This window comes from Delphinus delphis, chromosome 21, assembly GCF_949987515.2.
Source record: "Delphinus delphis chromosome 21, mDelDel1.2, whole genome shotgun sequence".
Classification (NCBI taxonomy): Eukaryota; Metazoa; Chordata; class Mammalia; order Artiodactyla; family Delphinidae; genus Delphinus; species Delphinus delphis.
The window spans coordinates 3,224,457-3,244,400 of record NC_082703.1 but is presented as its reverse complement, the minus strand read 5'-3'; the positions used below and the strand labels follow the sequence as shown (position 1 = coordinate 3,244,400).

Here is a 19,944-nt window from a genome sequence, read left to right as displayed (position 1 = left end):
TCACCAGGCACAGCACAGGTCAGAAAAGCGAGACCCCTGGACTTCCCTGGTGGTGCAGCGGTTAAGAATCCGCCTGCCAATGCAGAGGACACAGGTTCGAGCCCTGGTACGGGAAGAGCCCACATGCCATGGAGCCACTAAGCCCGTGCACCACAACTACTGAGCCGGCGCTCTAGAGCCCGCGAGCCACAACTACTGAAGCCCATGTGCCACAACTACTGAAGCCCATGTGCCACAACTACTGAAGCCCACGCACTCTGCAACAAGAGAAGCCACCGCAATGTGAAGCCTGAGCATTGCAACAAAGAGTAGCCCCCGCTCGCCGCAACTAGAGAAAGCCCGCACACAGCAACAAAGACCCAACGCAGCCAAAAAAAAAAATTAATTTTTTTAAAAAAAAAGAAGAAAAGAAAAGTGAGACCCCAGCTGCAGAAGTACACACACGCTCCTGAACTCCAGACTGGGTCGGGGGCCGGGTCTTTGGAGAGGTGGCACACCTGTGCCCCTGGTGGCACACCTGGGCTGTGGAGCCTGCAATATCCCTCCTCTCTAAGCTGTGGGACCTTGGGCAGGTTTCTGAATTGCTCTAGGGTCTCAGTCTGCCCATCTATAAGAGGAGGCTGATGGTATCCAATTTACAGGAGGGTAGAGAGCATGCATCACTTCGTTCAATAAATACTTATTAAGCGCCTACTGTGTGCCACACACTCTTCTAGACTCTGGAAATAGAGTAGTGAATGAGGCAGACAAGGTCCCTGGTCTCAGGGAATGTATCTTTTAATGCAGGGAGGGGGAGGCAGATAAAAAAACAGAGACAGGATGATTCCAGATAATGAAGAAAATTAAACAGTATGATGTGATGGGAGATGGACAGTCGGTGGGGGATTGAGTTGGGACTTCAGAGCGGTCTTTTCTAAGGAAGTGACATTTGTGCTGAGACAGACAAAAAGGAGCCAGGAGCTCCGGAGGACAGAGACACAGACAATGTCAAGCACCAAGGCCCTGGGCAGGGCGGGGCACGGCGGGGCAGGTGCGCCTGGGGAGCAGATCACAGGCCAGCATGTGAGGGGGAGGCTGGGGCTTGGCTGTCACACCTGGTACCCAGCCGGGGTCAGCGAACCGGCGGCTGCGGTCACTCCTGGCAGAACATAGTCCACTAGAAGCACAGGCTCCGATATTCTAGAAGGTGGCAGGTCCAGCAGCAGTCCCAGACACCCACTCCCCTCAAGCGCATTCTGAGACCTATGTAATCATCCCAAACGCCGTCTGCAACAGTGACAAAAACTAATAGAGAGCTTCCTCTGCACCAGACCCGGAGAGCAGGGATGGCTCTGAATAGTCGAGCCCGCTAGGAAGACAGCACCCAAAGATTCATTGTGCACCCAGCCTGGCGCCACAGTCATGGGCAGCGGAGGGCGCTTCTCTGCATCTCCAACTTCACCTCTGACGGGGGAATGGGAGACTCATCCCCTGCACACATGGGGACACACACCTGCCCTGTGGTCCAGGGCAGAGAAGGTGGAAGGGGGAGGAGCTGGGGGCTGACCAGCTGGCCTTCTCGCCAGAAGCCACGCCAGAATCTCACCTTGAGCCAGGGTCGGGGAACTTGTTTATAAAAAGATGCTCCTCTGAACACCCCAGCTGCCACGGCCAAGGTCAGATCACACCCAAGGTTAACCAGATAGAAATATACAAGTGCCGTGGCCCACGAAGACAATCTCATGGCCAGGGCCGGCTGCGTACTTTGCGTGGCCCAGTGCAAAATGAAAATGCAGTGTTAAAAAATGAGGAATAATTCAGAATAACCATAGCAGAGCATGAAAGCAAGCACGGGACTTATCAAAGGGCAGGGCCCCCTGCAATTTCAGGGGGTCCCAGCCTTGCTCACAGCTCAAAACACGAGGCACAAAGTTTTCAAACTCCAGCACTAGTGACACAGAAGCCACCGAGGACTCAGACCCATATGACCTGGTAACTGACCCCCACCCACCCCGGTCCCCTGGGGATGGGGTCCTCTGGGCCGAGTTTGCTGTGAGCGATCAGATCAGATAATGAAGGTGGAAGGGCCGGGGTGGCAAGCGCTACACAAACAGAAGGGATTACTATTATTCACCCAGACCGGCAGAGCGCTTGGATCGCTGAGGAACATTGACATCCCCCAGCAATTAAGTCAAATCAGCATAATTCCAACAAAACATCTAATTTTAGCTATGTGTGACAATTCCCCCTCAGCAGAACAGACACTGCTGTCTCTTATCAGAGGCGCGGGAAGGAAACCTAGGCGCTGTGACACAGGCCTTCCCCCGAGGCGGGCACCAGATTGTTTCTATTTTCACAACCGAAAGACACGCTCCTGGACGGCTGCTCTCACACCCCACAGCCCAGCCATGCTGCTGGCACGGCTCCTCCAAGCTTCCCCAGAGACTGAGGGGACTCAGCACTCAGAGCAGCAGCACCCCTGCTGGAGGTGAGGCCCTGAGGCTCTTCCATGGACCAGTCCTCCAGCCTCAGTTTTCCTGTCTGTGAAATAGGGGCAATAATGCCCCTCACCCCTCCGTCCCTCAAAGGATCCTTTAATAGGTTGATCATCATCCTTCTCTCTCTGCACATGTGTTGAATGTAAATCACCAGATTCATTCATTCAGCCAGCAGGTTCTGGGGATGCAGAGATGACCACGGCACAGCCTTTGTGTAAGGTGTAACAAGGAAACAGCATTTAACCCGGGGCTTGGCAAGCTGTCACCTAAGGGCCAGATCCAGCCTGTTGGCAGTCCTTGTACAGCCCACAGGCTAAGAATGGCTTTCACATTTTTAAATGGTAGGAGAAAAAAAAAGAATAACATCTTGTAACACGTGAAAATGAGCTGAAATCCAAATTTCAGTGTCCATAAATAAAGTTTTACTGGAACCCAGCCATGCTCATTCACTTGCAGACTGTCTATGGCTGCTTTTGTGCCAGCATGGCAGAGTTGAATACCTCCAACAGAGACTAAGAAAATATTTACTATCCGGCCTTTTAAAAGTTCACCCATTGGGCTTCCCTGGTGGTGCAGTGGTTGAGAGTCCGCCTGCCGATGCAGGGGACACGGGTTTGTGCCCGGGTCCGGGAAGATCCCACATGCCGTGGAGCGGCTGGGCCCGTGAGCCATGGCCACTGAGCCTGCGCTCCGCAACGGGAGAGGCCACAGCAGTGAGAGGCCCGTGTACCGCAGAAAAGAAACAAAAACAAAAACCAAAAGAAAAAACAAACAAAAAAAAGTTCACCCACCTCCGGCTGAAACAAACAAAACAATGACTGCTGTGATAGTGAGATTAGCAGGGCCGATGGAACATAAAAGAGGAGGCAATTATTTCTGCTTAGTAGTCAGGGAAGGCTTCCCGGAAGAGGTGGTAGTTTTTCTGGATTTGAAAGATGAATAGGAGTTCATTGGGAGGCCAAGGGGAGGAGGGTTTCGAATTTTGTGTGCAGCATCATGTGTATGAATAAGGCCTGGGGGGGTACGGCGGCAGCATGTAGGCAACGACCCTGCATGAATTTAGAGATGAAGAGTGGGAAGGCAGGGGAGAAGCTAAAGCTGGAAAGATGGGCTCAGACCAAGTATGAAGAACACAGTGTGCCTGCAAGGGAGTTTTTCTTATTCCCTCTTTCCCCAAGAAAGAGCACAATAAAATAGTAGGTAGCTAAGATAGATGATAGATAGATAGATAGATAGATAGATAGATAGATAGATAGACACGCTTGGTAACTCAGGGGCAACCAGACCTTGCCTCCAAATAGTACTCAGAAGGCCCAGGTTCAGGCCCTGCTCAGCTGTGCCCCCGGGAGAGGTGACCCCACCCCAACCCAGGCCTCAGTTCCCATGTGTAGAATGGGGAGGTTGTACTTGACGAAGGTGCCCCTGAGGCCACAGATGCATGGAACAAACTCAGTGTCGACAGCAGGCCGTGGCTGGCAGCGTACCAGGCCCTGAAAGCGCCCCGAGCTGCACGTGGCACCGAAGAGCACTAATGAGGGCAGTGGGATGAGGGCCTGTTGGAACAATCTATCCAGGGCACGTTTCCTTCCACCAGGCCCAGAGAGGGCTGAGGCTTCTGCGCCCAAACCCCGCTCCCTGGCAGCCTCCTCCCTGCCGGGGTGCCCGGCGGGCCCCGCATGAGGCAGCCAGCCCCTCCACCTGCAGTGCAGAGGGAAACATCCCATCCCTGCTGGCTCTTCCATGTGCAGCCTGACCTTGGTGGGGCTGTTTCCACGCAGAACCAAAGGACCAGAGTCCCTCATCCCTTCTCTGAGCTCCTCCTACCACGTTGTTCTCAACGAATCACAGCTTGTAAGGGCTGAGGCTTCTCACCAGGGCACACAAGAGCCGAGCCTGGAGGCCTGGCTCTAGTGTTTGCTTGGCCACAAACAATAGCTATGAGATCTGGACAAGTCATTTCCTTTCTCTGGACTGCGGTTTCCCCATGAAGAGGCGGGGGTGTGAGATGCTATGTCAGCTCGCCTCCTCCAGGCCCTCTATGCTACAGGTGAGAAAACAGAGGCCCAGAGAGGTGAAGCGATGTGCCCAAGGTCGCCCAGCCACTTCCTGAGAGGCAGAGTCAGGGCCAGCTCTCTTAGTTCCTAAAGCTCCCATTACAAACAACGGGTCAGGTACTGCCTTGTGTCTGTATCCAGCTCCAAGTCTCTGTCTGTCTGGGCGCTTCTGGGGGAATGTATGCCTTCTCTTCCCAAGTGGTTTGGAGGCCCACACGAGGTGGGATGTATTTCATCCTGCAGAGTCAAGGAACTGACCTGTGGAGCTCTCATCTGTCTCTAGGCTCTGTGTTAAGCGCTTGTAAAATGTTCTCCATTTTTGGCCTCTCATCCCTTAGGAATATACTTCGTTCTGTGTTTTCCTCATCACAGCCCTAGAGGCAGTAAGGTGAAGGTTTTCGCATCAGGCAGTTGGTGTGAAACCCAGCCCTGGCTCTGATCAGGTGTGTGACCTTGGGCCGGTTGCGTAACCTTCCTGAGCCCTCCAGTGTCCTGTAAAATGGGCCATTCAGCCAGCCCCTCGGGTTGAGTGGGCTCAGGTGAGTCATGTGCCCCTCGGGGGGTCCCCTGCTGTCCCTTCTGTCCTTCATGGAGAGAACACTGGCCACCAATGGCCGGGCCTCGCTGTGTTTCTGAGGGTGGCAGCTGATGGATGCAGAAAACAGAAAACGACATGAATTTCAATCCACAACACCCTGCATCTGCTACTGCCTGCTTGTTACAAAAATCCAGGACTTCAGAGAGAGACAGCCCCAGGTTGCAGCCACAGGACAGGCACACCCCGGTGGTGTGAACCACACTTAGTCTTCCCAGTCTCACTGTCCTCCCCCGTGAGAGGGACCTGGTACCTGCCTCTCTGCAGGGCCGCTGAGAGCAGAGCAAAGTAACGCACGGGCTGCGCTGGCCACCCGTCCAGCTCTGTGTGACGATGGCCACTGTCCACGGGGCTATTTGAGGCCTGAGACCCGGGCGCTCATCTCCCAGGAGATGCAACCACTGGAGAAGGTTCCGGATGTGGAGATCCCCTTCCTGGGATGTCTCTCCTTCCCCTCCCAGGCCCAGCTGAGCAGCCCCTGGAGAAAACTGGACTGGTTTTCAGTCCCCTGGGCCACTGTATCCCCGGGAGAAGGAAAGGGCGACAGGGGCAGAGACTGAAATCAAAAAAGAGCTTCAGTTGGGGCTAAATTGCGGGACTGTCCTCTCCTGAAAATACTGGCTCCTTGGAGTCTCAGTGAGTGACAAAGCAGGGATTTTCCAAATTACACGATTCATCTCTAAAAGCAGTGTCTCTGAAAAGCCAGGACTGTCTGACACACCGCATGGCGTACCCCGCAGTGCATCCCCTGTCCTTTGGGCTGTGGGTTTGCTGAGTCTGCTTTCCAGGAAAACGCAAGCAGCAAGGGCTGCTTGAGCCCCTCCCCCATCAGAGTCAGGGCCTCCTGGGCTCCTCCGAACTCACGGAGGACGCTGGCTTTGCTCACGACCTTGAAAGCAGGTGACAGACCCAGTCGCCCGTGCACTGAAAATAGCAGGAGCCTGCGTCTTGCGTTCTCCATTCACCTGCGCAGGTGTCCTCTGCCCTCCCAGACGCTGCTCTTTGTGACAAAGGTAGGAGGTGGCACCAAACTGGCTGCAGCAGGAAGTCTGAAGAGTCACGGGGCTGCCTGTTTACACGGGCTTTCCAAGGCCACGCACCCAGGAGACCAGATCTGTCAACCTTGAGCACGGCCACCTTCCAGCAGCCCGTGTGACCCTGGCCCCTTGCAGCACGCCCTCCTCTCCTTGGCCTGCCCACGACAGCACCAGCCTCATGGAAATGACACATCGGGTGGGGGGAGTGTCCACGCGCTGAACCAGCACCCTGGGCTATGCAGTATTTCACATTTGCCAACATCCCTACGCCCTGGGGTCTGGTATCCATCAGAGCTGGACCTTGACACCCGACAGCCTCCTGCATCCAGATGTCCCGCCCAGCACACCTTAGGCCAGGGCAAGCTAGCTGGCCTCTGGGAACCATTCTGCTCTGGCCTTGGAAATTCACATATTCACGGAATTACCAGCGCCCCCAGAAGAGCCTTAGAAGCTCGCTAAACCAATCCCCTTGTTTTAGAGGCATGGAAACCGAGGCTCGGAGAAGTGTCCAGAGCTACGCAAGAGAGTGGAGAGAACCAGAACGCATGCCCACCTCTCCTCACTCCACGGCCTGCTCTTTTCACCCGCAACCACGCGTAGCTAATGCTCGCAATTCTGGGGGTGATGGGAGAGGAAGGGGGGGTCCGTACCATCCACATCACGCACGGGCGTCGTCAGCTGAGAAGTGCAAGGTACCGGGCCCATACTCCTGTGTTGTCCTAGGCCTTGGTTGAAAGCGCCATTATCTGTGAAAGACGGCCGAGTGGGAGGGGGTCCTGGACACGGCCTCACCGACCTCCCTTCTTCTATGGCATCTCTGACCCAGACTCGGGAGAGCTTCTTGGAGGAGGCGGAGCTGGGCATGGGGGGGCGGGGTGGTGGTGGCAGGGCGGCACCACAAACCCGGGGGGCACAGTGGGGGGATGGGATAAGCCCCCAGGGGTAGGCAGGGCGTCCACAACCTCGGAAGCCATGGGAAAGCGTCTGACTTTATCCTAAAGGTGATGGGAGGGAAGTGGAGGGTCTCATGAAGGGGAGTGGCACCGTGGAGGTTGCGCTGGATGAAGGCTGTATCGGAAGAGCGACCAGGGGAGGCTCTGGCAGGAGCAGCGGAGGTGCAGGCCAAGTGGAAGAAGCTGAGTGCGTGGGAGGGACCCTACACGCTCTTCCTGAAGGATCTAACGATGCTGTAGCGCTTACCTCAGTACCGAATCATGAAGGATGTTCTCTCCACCTGCCTCTTCTAAGTCCTGTCGCGTGGGTGGCAACACTGACAAGTGGGTTAAAGTGCCAAGAGTCAACCATGCGGCTGTAGCCCAGATGTCCTTCAGGTGCATATCTGCTCAAGGACGAGGCCCACAGGCCATGACACACGCGAGAAGCCAGAAGGCAGCGTTAAAACAAAGACCAACCGTCGGACTGCGGTTTGCTCCACCTACAGCAGAAAGCGAGGCCCAGCTGCAGCATCGCGGCTCCCGGGGCGCTACTCCACGTCTACAGAGGCACTGGGTCCCGAGCGGCGGGCGCACCACGTAACCTGGGATCAGCACGCCAGACTTCCCGCTTCCCAGTTGGCAGAGACCAAAGCGGCTCTTTCCAAGGGCATTAAAATGACTCTGCCAAACCTCCACGCCACAGGAGAATGTAACATCTCCAGAGGGTCAATGCTACTCCACCGACATTTCAGACTTTGACATTTTTCTGACTTGGGCTGGTTCCCCGATTCTTCACTTTCACTGGCATTTGAGATCACATTTCTCCAGCTTTCCCTAATTCATTTAAGGAATTGGCAGTGATGCCAGATGAGCACTACCAACCTTGGGATGAATCCTTGATGGCCATCTCTGGAAAGGAACTCACAGCCTGCCAAGGGTCACACCTTGGATTTCATTGATTGCTCCCACTGGGGGCAGGGGTGTGGGCAGGGATGGGTATGAGTGGGAACTAAGGCGTCATTGGAATCGGACCTGGCATGTATTGAGTACTTACTGTATCCCAGGTGCTTTACCATCCTGCCACCAACCCTGCATGGTTGTCCGGTAGATATTATTCCCTCCGCCCTACAACTGGCAAAACGAAGACTCAGAGAGGAAAACTGAGCACCCTGCCCAGAGTCACCCAGGGCACCAGCCCTGGACCATCTGACTCCATCTAAAGCCACTGCCGGCATCTCTTCTCCGCTGCTCTGACATCTCGATCAAAGACGCCCTCCTGGCACACACGGACGTCCATGCAATCTCCTGGTTGCCTTACGGGGTGGCGTAACCTAACCTCATCTAGCACCTGGGAGGCAAGGTTTTAACTAAATTCTGACAGAGGAGCTGGCGTTAGTGTTTGAGGCCAAAGATTCAGCCGACAGAAGATCTGAAGGCGGAGAACACGTGTATATCCTACGTCCTAGAGGAAGTTCGGAGGACAGCAGAGTGCAGCCTGCAGGAAAGAAAGACGGTTCAGGAATGGCAGCTACGGGCTAGCCGGGGGGCCTCGGAAGCTGGAGGAACCCACCAGGACTTTATTCTAAGGGCAATTAGGAAGCCACCGAAGGATTCCAAAGGCAGGAGTGTCAGGATCTGATTTGCATTTTTGGAAGGTCACTCTGGCTGTGGAGCGGAGTATTCCACCCATCACATACACATTTTCAAGCTGGTTTACAATGGGTGGCTTCCCATGCCAAGACCCAGATGCTCAGACTCTCTGGACCGCACTCCAGCTCCACTTGGAGTCAGAACATTCGTTACCTACTGGGCTCTAGCCCACATCACCCTGGAATTCTCTCCTGGGGTGTGAGGTCATCCATCCATCCCAGCTTGTGCCTGCAGGAGACACACAGGCAGAGAATGCCTGGCTCCCCCCCTTGGCAAGCAAGGCATCCTCCGTCTTTCCTTTTAATTCCATCACATTACTTTTTTTAATGACATTACAGCTGAAGCATATTCCTACTTTTTTATTAGAAGCATATTCTTAAAAACCTATTCTTTGAAGCATCGTTCTGAGTGAATGCATAGCATTTCACCATTTGGGTCACACGTTTAAGAGTGGCGAGGGAAGTTCCTGGTAGCCCAGTGGTCAGGACTCAGCGCTCTCCCTGCCGAGGGCCCGGGTTCCATCCCCGGCTGGGGAACTAAGATCGAGAGGCCTGCCTTCCTGCAGCCCACGTGTGGCCCCCAGGCCTTGCTTTCCCTGCTGTCGTCAGTTTCCACCAGTCAGATGCCTTAGCTCCCGCCAGGCCTCGCAGGCTTTGTCACGTGCACACGCCCTATTTAAGGCAACCTCTCAGAAGACCTGCACACCAGGGCTTCGCTGGTGAGCTCGGACTTGGACGGACGGCCTCTCCTTTCCAGGGAGCCTCACAGCTTCCCACACTTCGAAGGACACTTTCTATTAGTTCTCCCGCCATCAAATGAGAGCCCCACGAAGCTACCTAACAGCATACTCCATAAAAAGGACTTGTCATTTTCCTCCTAACCTGTTCTCAGCTCAACGAAAGGCACCACCAACTAACTACCCCAACACCAAGTCAGATATGAGGCCCTGCTGACATTTAATTCACACACAAACACACACACGTGCGTGCACACGCGTGTGCGCGCAGATATGTTAACATATGTCAAGAAGAAACCCACAGCAGCATCGCTGATTACTTACTCACACCCACTCTGTTACTCACAAAGACCAACTTTCTCCACCGCCCAACGTCTCCAGTCTGTCACATGCTGCATCCCCACTGGCCACCCTAGCACAAGCCAGCCCGTCCCTCCGCTGGACTCCTCTGCACTCTAGATGCCCTGCTTATCAGGAAGCCGCACCGTCCCGTTTCTGCACTGAAGGCGCAGTAGCCTTTCAGACTTCTGCCTGGAGTGCCTCGGGCTTCCTCTGTGCTCTGGACCCAGGCTGGCCCCGTCCCAGCTTCCGCTCCAGCGCACCCTGCCCCCCCACCCCGCCCTTTCGGCTCCTGCTATTGGGCCCACAGGTCCTGGATCACCTCCCCCTCCAGACCCCACTCGCTCACGTTCCACCCATGCTACCGCCTCAGCTGAATGTCCTGCTCCCATTCACCAGGCTGACTCCTAACAGTCCGTGAAGACCCAGCCTCTCCCCCCAGGAAGCTGCCCCAGGCCCTGGTCCTGGCCAGGCTCACCTCTCCCATAGGACTGGCCACGGTGCTCAAGTCAACTCTTTCCTTGCCCACTTCCTTTGGGAAAGTGGATACAGAATAAATAATAAGTAAATACAACCCCCCTGCCACCTCCCCTCGTTCCTCCGTCTCCTGGCTTGATTCTCCCTTAGTTCTACCATCACCCATCAGCTGGTTCCTGTCCATCTGCTAGAACAGAGGCTCCACTTTGCTCTATGCGAGCTTCACCTGAGGGGACCTTGCTGGACACGTGGGCACCTGGCCCCACAGTGCCCAGCATCTGATTCTGCAGGTGGGCGGTGGGGCAGGTCTGCATGTAGTAAGCCCTGTCCCCAAGGTGGTGCTGACATCAGCCAAGTTGAGGGGCCTCTGGGACCATTTCTCCCCTCCCTCTTTCCCTGTGGGTCTCACCGTGAGTATTTGGGGCCATCCCTCCAGCCTCAGAATTGGGTTTAGGAGTCACGGCTCTGGCCCGTCCGTAATTAAGCACCTCCTTTCCTCTCCTGTGGTGCTTCATCTGACTCCATCCTAACACTCCCAATTCTACTCTAATGCTAGTCTGTGCCTTTTAAGTTCCCAAGCCTGTTTTCTCCCTGACTGCACTCCTCTTCGTGGGCATCACTGAGCCCGCTTGACTTCTTAGGGGCGGGAAAAGAAACCACGGAGATTCAAGGGAGGGACGTGAGAGATCTGGGCAACAGCCGGGCCGTGCTCATTTCTGTTCCCACCCACCCTAGTCGGGCTCCTGGTAAGTGTTCCTCATGCAGGCCCAGCACCTCAGAGGCCCTCTACGCATCCACAAAAAAAGCAGAAGTCCCGGAAAGTAAGGAAAAATAGATGAAAACGGCAGACACGTTATCGCCCTGTAACTCCCTGTAGAAGCAGGTTATTAAATGATCACATGGAGAAGATGCCAACCTGTGGTAGGAAGAGAAATCTCCAGAACAGAAAGTAAAGGCGGAAATAACCATTCCGTGAGGTGGACGAGACAGAACCAGAGCAGGTGAGCCCTAGAGCAGTCGCTTGTCAGCTGGCCTTTCATCTGGCCTCTTGTCTTAACCCGAGGCCTGAACAGGGTCTTCGCCATCACGCGGGCTGCTCCAGAGACGTTCAGAGGAGCCCATGGACAGACACCACGCTCCGCCTGGAATCTGGACACTAGCACTTCTGTCCTGAGCCCAGACCACCTGCCTCCATTCTCTGCCTCAGGTTACTTCCCGCGGTGGCAGCTTTCCCACGAATTGCACGTCCTGCATGAGAAGGCAGGAAAGATACCCTCAGTCTGACTGCCCTCCCAGGGCCCACATAGCCTTGAGCACCCTGAGGACGTAACAAACACGGAAGAAGGCGGCCTAGTGCAGAGGCCCGTGAACAAGCTCTGGAGCCAGGCCCCGGCTCTGCAGTCACCGGCTGTTGCAGGATCCAGCGAGACGATGCCCATAGGACACACAGCCTCTCAATAAAGACAGGCCCTCCTTGGACAAGCAAAGGCTGTTAGTAGCTATCACTGGCGACAGTGCTCTGAAATGGATAGAAAATGTATTAACCGACACTGAAAAGGTATTATCACCTTAGCAAAAACACAGAACATTTTTCTTCGAGGGGAAGCATCCAGTCGCACGGGAAGCAAAGGAGAAAAGAAAGGGCTTTTTGTTCAAAATTGGCTGCCATTCAATCTTCTTTGTTTTACCTTTGAGGGTGCATAATGCAAGTCCTCCTTTCTTGGAGGATGTGCTATGCTTACACTCCTGAGATGTACAGAGTCTCCCTGGAGGAGTCTGGTCTGTCCACAACAACACGTGCTCCATTGTCTGTGATATTCCACACCCCAGGTTTATCAGCCCGGGCCCTAACAGGGATGGCGTTCTCAGAAAGTTCAGGAACCACTTTTATGTTCCCCTTTTGATATACAGCTATAATTGCCACGCAGGGCTTTAATAAAGTCCATCTCAGAGTTGCAGACTGCCCCCACGGAGATAACTAAGTCTGAGATAATAAATCTTGTCAAAATAGGAAATTCATTTCTTTCCTGAAAATGAAATGAAGAAAATGATTTAAAGTGTCCTTTTCTCATTTACCAGCACTGAAATAATAATGTGCTGGCCTTCCCAAGCAAACGTCAAGACTTCATGCAACCTCTGGAAGGCCGGGCCGGAGTTTTGGGTTTATTAGAAAGAATATTTAATTAACAATCATTATTATGTTATTCACTGTAACCTCTTAAATATACGGGAGTTTTAAATTTTACAAAGCACAGTCTCCTTTGACTCTCATCCCAATTTTACAGATGAGGAAACTGAGGCTCCTAGAAATTCGGCAGCTTATTCATGCCCAGGTAGCTAATAAGTACGAGAGCTGAAACTGGAATCCAGGCGTCTGACTCCCAGCCCAGCGCTCTGCACGAGGTAGACGTCTGAGATGCTTTTCAAGAACCAGGAATGGAGAGATGGAGTCAAGCGAAGCTTATTTGCCTTTTTCCCAAAAACCAAACACTGATGGCAGCAGCCTTTGCTTTAGTCAGAATAATTCAGGGAAAAACACAGATTTACTTGGTTCCACTTCTACAGGGCCAGCTCTTCCAACATCAAATAGAAAGACCAAGAAAAAAAATCTGAACCAGTTAAATGTAGCTTCTGAGTCATTTCAAGCCATAAATATTTATTGAGTGGTTATGTGCAAAGACTCTGGCTTTGGCTTCAAGGAGCTTACAATTTAGTAGAAGGGATAATAAAACAAGAACACGTGTCTCACACACATGCACACGCGCCAGAACAAAGGCTGGAACCCCCCAGAGTGCAGAGAAAGAGTGATGGGGGGCATTCAGGAAAGGTTTCTTGAAGAAGAGAGTGACGGGCTTTGACAGTGAAGGTGGAAGAAATGACCGATGGATCCACTTGTAGAGGCAAAGGCTGGGGATGGGCCAACACACAGGAAAACTGCCTGGCACGTGGTACCCACTCACTAAAGCTTGCTCGTTTCTAGAGAAAGAAGGGAGAAGCATCCTCAGACTGAAGTTAAAATAAAAGCTCTTCCATACTCAGAGGAGAAAGCAGAACTGGTGAACAAGAGAAGGGTCCCAGGGCTGGCTTCTGCTCCCTTTCACAGGGAGGGCCCTTGCCTCAGGCTCTAAATTTCAGCTGCCGCCCGACCTACTTTGAGCCGTGGCTGTGATGCGCCAACCACACAGTGCTGGATACGTCTGAGGGTGTAACACCTCTGCCCGCAAGATCCTGCTCTCTTGGTCCAGTGGACGGTTGCGGGCGACCGTAGCTCCCGGGGAACAGCCCCACCACTACTATAGCACGGAGGGAGGCGCTGGATTGGAAGATGGATAGACAGGTTGTTGGGAGAGTTCCCACATCTTCAGCCAGTGCCAGAGAGGAGGGGGGCCACTTCCATTCTTTGAGGCTCCCCAGGTAGTAAAATAAGAAGAGGTGCCAAGGGGCAGGTACCCAAGTTGTGGTGTATTTTAAAGGCTCAAAACTAAATAAATTAACACGTTTAATAATTAACACACAATGAGACATCATTGTGCTCTTCAACATCCGAACAGAGACTTTATATACAGATACCAGTTCATACGGCAACAGTTATACTAGTGCTGCGGTTTCGCAGCAGGACCTAGGTTTAAGGATGTGGGAGGAACGTGATTCTTTTTGATCCTGTACGTTCTTTCTTGGATTGAATATATAGACTCGTTTGGAGATAGCAGCAGAAGCTTACATTTGAGACCCTCCACGAATGGGAGACAGGGAGAAGGGAATGGCCACAGACTCGGCTCATCCCTGTGATTCTAGTCACTGGGTCGACCAAAGACATCTCTGCAGCCCAGGAGCAGGGCCTGGTCCAGCTACGTGAGGAAGGCTGAGGGCCCTCCAGGGATGCTGCAGAGACTGGCAGGGCTGAAAACGCTGCCTGCACAGCTAAGTGGGGATGGCCACTTTCCGCTCCCGGGCTTGCTTTTTTTCTTCCTGTGCCCTCCTCTGCTCGGCTCCTTGGGGTCCTGTGCAAACATTGCTATTCCCAATGGCTAAAAGCACTTGTCATTTAGTGCAGCAGAGACCCTGCAAGGAACTAACTACAGGCTCGGTAGAATTCACTGCACCAAAAAATTAGATGGTTCCACTGCCTGCCTACAAATCTCTGTTGGTTTGCAAATGATTCGAAAAGAAAGAAGCGTCAGGCTTTCTTCAGATGCCCCCGAAAAGAGTGCATTGCTCATCTGAACACAAGCCTACGACCAAGAAACCTCCAGGCAAACACAGACAGACGTACGACCCCACTCATTCAAGCACTTGACCCCCACGTTCGTGGCATGCCCACTGTGTGTCAGGTGCTGAGCTAGGTATCGGGTGGATGGCTATGTACAGGGCCTGGTCCCCTCCTTCACCAACATCAGAGGATGAAGGAGGTGGACAGAACAAGAGAAAAGGAGAGAGCTCAGTAAACGCTACCCCAGGGAACTTACTGGCACTGCAGGCTGAGTGTCACCGCTTAAAGGAGGGCTGAGATGGCAGCCCCCTTCCCTCCCTGTCTGCCTGCCTCCCTCACCCCTCCTCCTCTCCTCCTTTCTTTAACTCTGTCCTTCTTCTTCTTCATCCATCCTCGGCCTCACCTTTTCTCCAGCCTCCCCACCCTCCTCTCCCAACCTCAAGCTCTGAGTAAACAGAAAAAGCACACACATCCTTATGCCCAAGGCTTCCTCAGCCCTAGAAAGCTGTCGTCCTTAATGCAAATGCCTGCTTGACACATGCTTTGCAATTTATTTACTTCCAACCCCATCTTCAGAAGCAGGGGACTTATCAGTCAGCGTCATAAATACTGGCTCTTATTTTTGTTTCCCAAAAAACTGCAGCTCCAACAGCAAGCGTCTGATGAGGACGTGAGCTGCACAGCAGAAAACTGAATGAAGCCCCAGAAGGACGCAGGCCTTTCTCGAGCTCCAGAGCTTTAGCTCAGTTGCCTGAGTCGAGGTGGTTTCTGTCTGTGTCAGCCAGTGCGTCACAACATCAGCCTCCCGCCCCGCCGCACAGCACCTGTCAGCCAGCGCCTCCCACAGAATACCACCGACTGTAAAAGCTGCAACCGCCGTTGAAGTTACAACCGCGATGATTTCCACACATGGGGAGGGATGCGGTTCTGCTCAGTTAGTCCCCTGTGATAGGTGGGTTACCCGTGGGACAAACACCTGTCCTTTTAGTAAGTCCAGAATTCCCTTGCTCAGCTACGCGTTCACCCAAATCACCAATCCACTGGCATCAAACGTCTACCTGCCTGTGTGAAGTTCTTGCTTCCTGCTGAAATGAGCATGGTTCCACAGCACCCCCACGTCTGGGGTGACCAGGGTAGAGTCCTCGGCTGCTGATCTTAATATGCTTTGCCTTAAGAAAATGACTTCTTGTAGAAAACGAGTCTTCATTAGGCCTCACCTTATGTGAACCTTCACTCTGGCCCCCAGCCCCACCTCGGCCATCTGTTCAACCAGCTCCTACACGAGCGTCCTCTGCCTTCTCTAAAGAGGCTTTCTGCGTTGCTCTACCTCCCGTACCTTTCTCCTGAGGGCCTTCCACTTTCTTGTGATTTTGTATTTTGCTATAAATTTTAACTCCACTCTCTACGATGGCTCTCAAGACCTGGCCGACGGCGAAAAGTACTCACCATCATTACGAAACTCAAAGCAGGCACCCTCACACCTCATCCCATACCATATCGCCCCTCACCCCAGGAACTTAAGAGTTCACACTATCACTTTGAATTAAGATGTCCTTATTATTGTTGGGTCCATCCTAGCACCCAGGACACTGCATAAAATAAGGAAGATCTGTAGACGGCAGATTTTCAAATGCTTACTGACGCAGTATGGTATGACCAGCTAGTAAAACAAAATAACACAACTAGGGGGTGGGGAAGGGAATATATTATCATCCAGCACTCACCATGGAGGTCAAGTTCACCAAGAATGTAAAGACTGAGATCAAGGAACAAAAGGAATACTGGAGTTGCCACTTTCCTATTGTGTGTATTACGTGCAGTCAGGATTCGGAGTTATACTGAAGGGAGTTGCAGTGAATGGAAAGAATTCACAGAAGAGAAAGGGAGAGTTTTGTTTTGACTACGGCTCCCCAAAAAGAAAAAAAAATTATTTATAGTGTCAGAAGCATCAGGGAAGAAGCTGGGGAGCAAGAAGTGGGATAAAAACATAGAGTGAGCAGTTTGGGAGAGGATGGGCTTCGCTCCTAAAGCACCAGACAGGAATGGAAATAGAGAGCACGCCTTCCTCAGAAGAAGTTTACATTCATGCCAAGGAAGTGGGTGAGCGCTGTCAGATATAACCAGACTTCCCCCTGCCTGACTCACAAGATGGGCTCTGGTATTTCAGACCCAGCAGAAGGACCTGATGGGACTCTCTCTCTAAGTGGCACCAACCCAGACTCCGATTCCCCCTCGGTTTGGGGAAGGCTTCTTTTTAGGTCCTGCTAAAGGGGTGGTGCCTTTGCGAAACTACTATTTACACACGAGACGGCACTCCAGGAGGGGGCAGTCGGGGGGAGGGCCGCCTTTGGAAGGGGTACGGCTAAGCCTAGCACGCCGGCTATTCTGGGTACGGTCAGAGAACATCTCTGCCCCTGGGTCTCATCTCGAGGAACAGGCTGGGTGTGGGTGCTGCTGACCAACCTGGTATGAGGAGCCTGACCCAAAGGCAGCCTGTCCCCCCTCGGCTGTCAAGCAGAGGCTCCAAACTTCTTTCTCAGAGTGAGACAATTTCGAGAAAAACTGTTTCCTTCTCAACGAGGAAGACCAGAGTCTCAGCCCTGGAACCCCGGGGGCCCCATTCCCCAGTGAAGGGCTTGCAGGCCGTGGTCCGCCTTGAGGTCCGCAGGTTGAAATGGCTCTGCGAGCTGAAGTTAGTTCAGCCCAATCTCCAATCCAAAGAACCGCATCCATGGACTCCCGGCCTCCTGCACAGGGGGCTCTAAACACCTCTGCTGGAGCCCCGGCCCCGTCAGCTAACCCCCTCCCTTCACAAGGGAAGGTGTCTCTCACCAAAGGTGTTTCTAAAGGTGCTTTGAGTTGGGGGTAGGAAGGCCCCAGACCCAGAAGGGAAGCGCTGAACACAGCAGCGGTTGCCCTGAGGGGTCTTGGCCTTCGCTGGGGGGTGTCTTGTCCCCCGACTCCTCCACAGAGAGGAGACCTGTTCTCTGAGCAGGCCCTCGGGCCAGGCTGGACAGCACCCGCGCCCGACTTCCAAGGGAACTTCCCCTCCTGGCCATCCGCCGCTCCTCTTGAGTGACAAGAACAGGAGACGTTGCCAAGTGACGCCGGGCCGAGCCCTTCTGTCCCCGGGCACACAGGGTTGGGAAGGGCGCTTCCTGGGCTCGAGGAGGGTCGGGGAGGGGCAGGAACCCCCCCCCCCATTCAGAGCCCCGGGAACGAGGCCCTCCGCGCTCCCGAGAGTGGGTCACCAAGGGCGAGGCGCAGGGCAGAGCAGCCTCGGAGCCCGGAGCCGCGTTTCCCCAAACGGGCTTCCCTGCAAAGCCCGGCGAGGCGGCGCGCCGGAGCGGAGCAGCCCAGCATCCCGCCGCCGCCCGAGGCCGGAAAAGTTCCTCCGGGCGCGGCGCGGCGCGGCGCTGGCCCGCCGGCGTCTGTCCAGGGTGCTGAAGGGGCTGCGCGGGCAGCGGGCGGGCCGGCTTCCGCGCGCTCTCAGCCTCCGGGCCGCCCGCTCTGCCCTTCCAGCCTCCTGCCCTGTCCTCCTCCGGCCGCACCGAAGCCTCTTCCCCGCTCCCCTCCCGCCCCGCGCCCTCCACCCGGCGGCTCCGACTCGGCCGGCCCCGGGGCCCCGCGCCCCTCCCCGCTCCCGGTTCTACCGAGCAGCTTCTCCCCGCAGCCTCCTCCGGGCGCCGCTACCGCCGGGCTGTCGCCGCCGCCCCCCTTACCTTCTTCTTTCGTTCACGGGAGCGGTTCCTCCGCTTCCTTTTGGATTCCTCCTTCTCCTTCTGCTCCTGGAGGGCCTGCGCCTCGATGTCTTTGATTTTCTTCAGCTGTTTGGCCGCTTGAGCCATGGCCGGCCACGGTGCCCCGCTCGGTCCCCGCCTCCCGGACCCCTCACACTTGGCGATCCAGGTGGCGACACCCTCCCGGGGAGGAAAAAAAGGAGTCTGCGCGCCGGCGGAGCGGAGAGCGGCGTTCCCCGCCGCGGGAAGGCGGCGGCCGGGTCGGCGGGGGACGCGGCCGCGAGAAGCGCGGAGGGCGAGGCGGCCCCCGGATGGCGCCTCCCGCCGTGGCCGGAGCTCCTCGCCGGCGCCCGGGACGGGCTCTGGGCTCGGCCCCGCCGCCGCCTCCCCCTCCCCTTCCCTCCCCCCTCCCCCTCCCTCCCCCCGTCCCCCTCCCTCTCCTGCGGCGGCTGCGGGGAGGCGGCTCGTACTGCGGCGAGCGGCGAACGGCGGGGAGGAGGCGGACTTCAGCAGTTAACGCAGGGCTGCGCGGGGGCAGCTGGCGGCCGGGGGGCCCGGCCAGCCCGACGAGGCTCGGCGCCCGCGCTCGGCGCCCGCGCTGGCGCATTGCGAGCGCCCGGCTGCGGGCGCGCGGGCCGGCCGGGCTCCGCCACTGCAGGGCCGCCGCCGCCGCCGCCGCCAGACGCACCGGCCCCCGCGCCGTCGGGTCGCGGCAACAAAGCCGCCGCGCTCCCCGGAGCTGCCGGGGCGCCTCGGAGGGCCCTCCTCCGGGCGGCAGCGCCGCGCCGGGGGCCGGGGGGACGCTGCGGCGGGCGACGGGCCCCGCGCCGAGGCCACCCCGCGGACCTGCGCGCCTGGAGGCGGCGGCGGAAGCGACCGCATCGCGGGGCGAGGAGGCCGCGGCGGGGGCGGCGGCCGCGGGGGCCGGGACGCAGCCCCCCGAGCCCGCCCCGCCGTCCGCCCCGGGCGCCCGCCCGCCGAGGGGCGCGGTGGCCAGGCTCCCGGGAAGCGCCCGTTCCCCCAGCCGCTCGCCTAGGGCTGATTTGCCCCGTCAGACTATGGGGGCCTTTCATTTGCATATTTTCCCGGTACAGAGAGAAAACGCGTCCGAGATGAAGAGAGTTTTCCTTCGGCTGTCTTTTGTCGGGAGTGGATCTGATCTCTGCGCCGGGCACCGCCCAACCCCCATTCCCGGCCTCCCGCACCTGCACCCGTGTGCAGCGGGAAAGAGCCGCACCCGTGGCCGTGCGGGTCACCGGCCACAGAGCCAGGCTGCGGGAGGGGGAAGGGGCCTCGCGCTCATCCGCCCACCCTCTCGCGTGGCCGAGGCCCTGGATCGCGACCCCCTGTCCCTCGGCCCCGTGCCGCTCCCGACCCACTTCTGGCCCGTCCGCGGGGACGGAGCTCCTCGTCCACAGGGGGCTAGAGAGGGACTGGTGGAAGACAATATTCAAGAGTGGGTGAGAAGTTCCTGGGAAGCAGTCTGCTTCTTTCGGCCCTCCTAAGCTGAGGGCTTGAAGCAGACTAACCAGCGGGACTAGAGCCTGCGGAGGAGGTGTCGGCTGCACTGTGGGCGGGGAATGATGCTCAGAGGACTCCACGCTGGGCACCGGCCCCCCGACAGCACAAACTTGGGGAGCGGCTGAGTCGGCCACCTCCTCTTCAGTTCCTTCTGGAACCTTCCCTCCCCAGCC

At 55.9% G+C, this 19,944-nt stretch overlaps 1 protein-coding gene across 1 annotated transcript in view; it reads right to left on the bottom strand.

Moving 5' to 3' along the window:
* ANK1 (ankyrin 1) overlaps positions 1-18,358 on the bottom strand; it is a 215,797-nt gene extending 197,439 nt beyond the window's left edge. The window contains exon 1 of the mRNA XM_060001240.1: positions 18,233-18,358. Coding sequence (XP_059857223.1) covers positions 18,233-18,358 — 126 coding nt within the window. The remainder of the gene's footprint in view (positions 1-18,232) is intronic.
* Between the last annotated feature and the right edge of the window lie 1,586 nt (positions 18,359-19,944).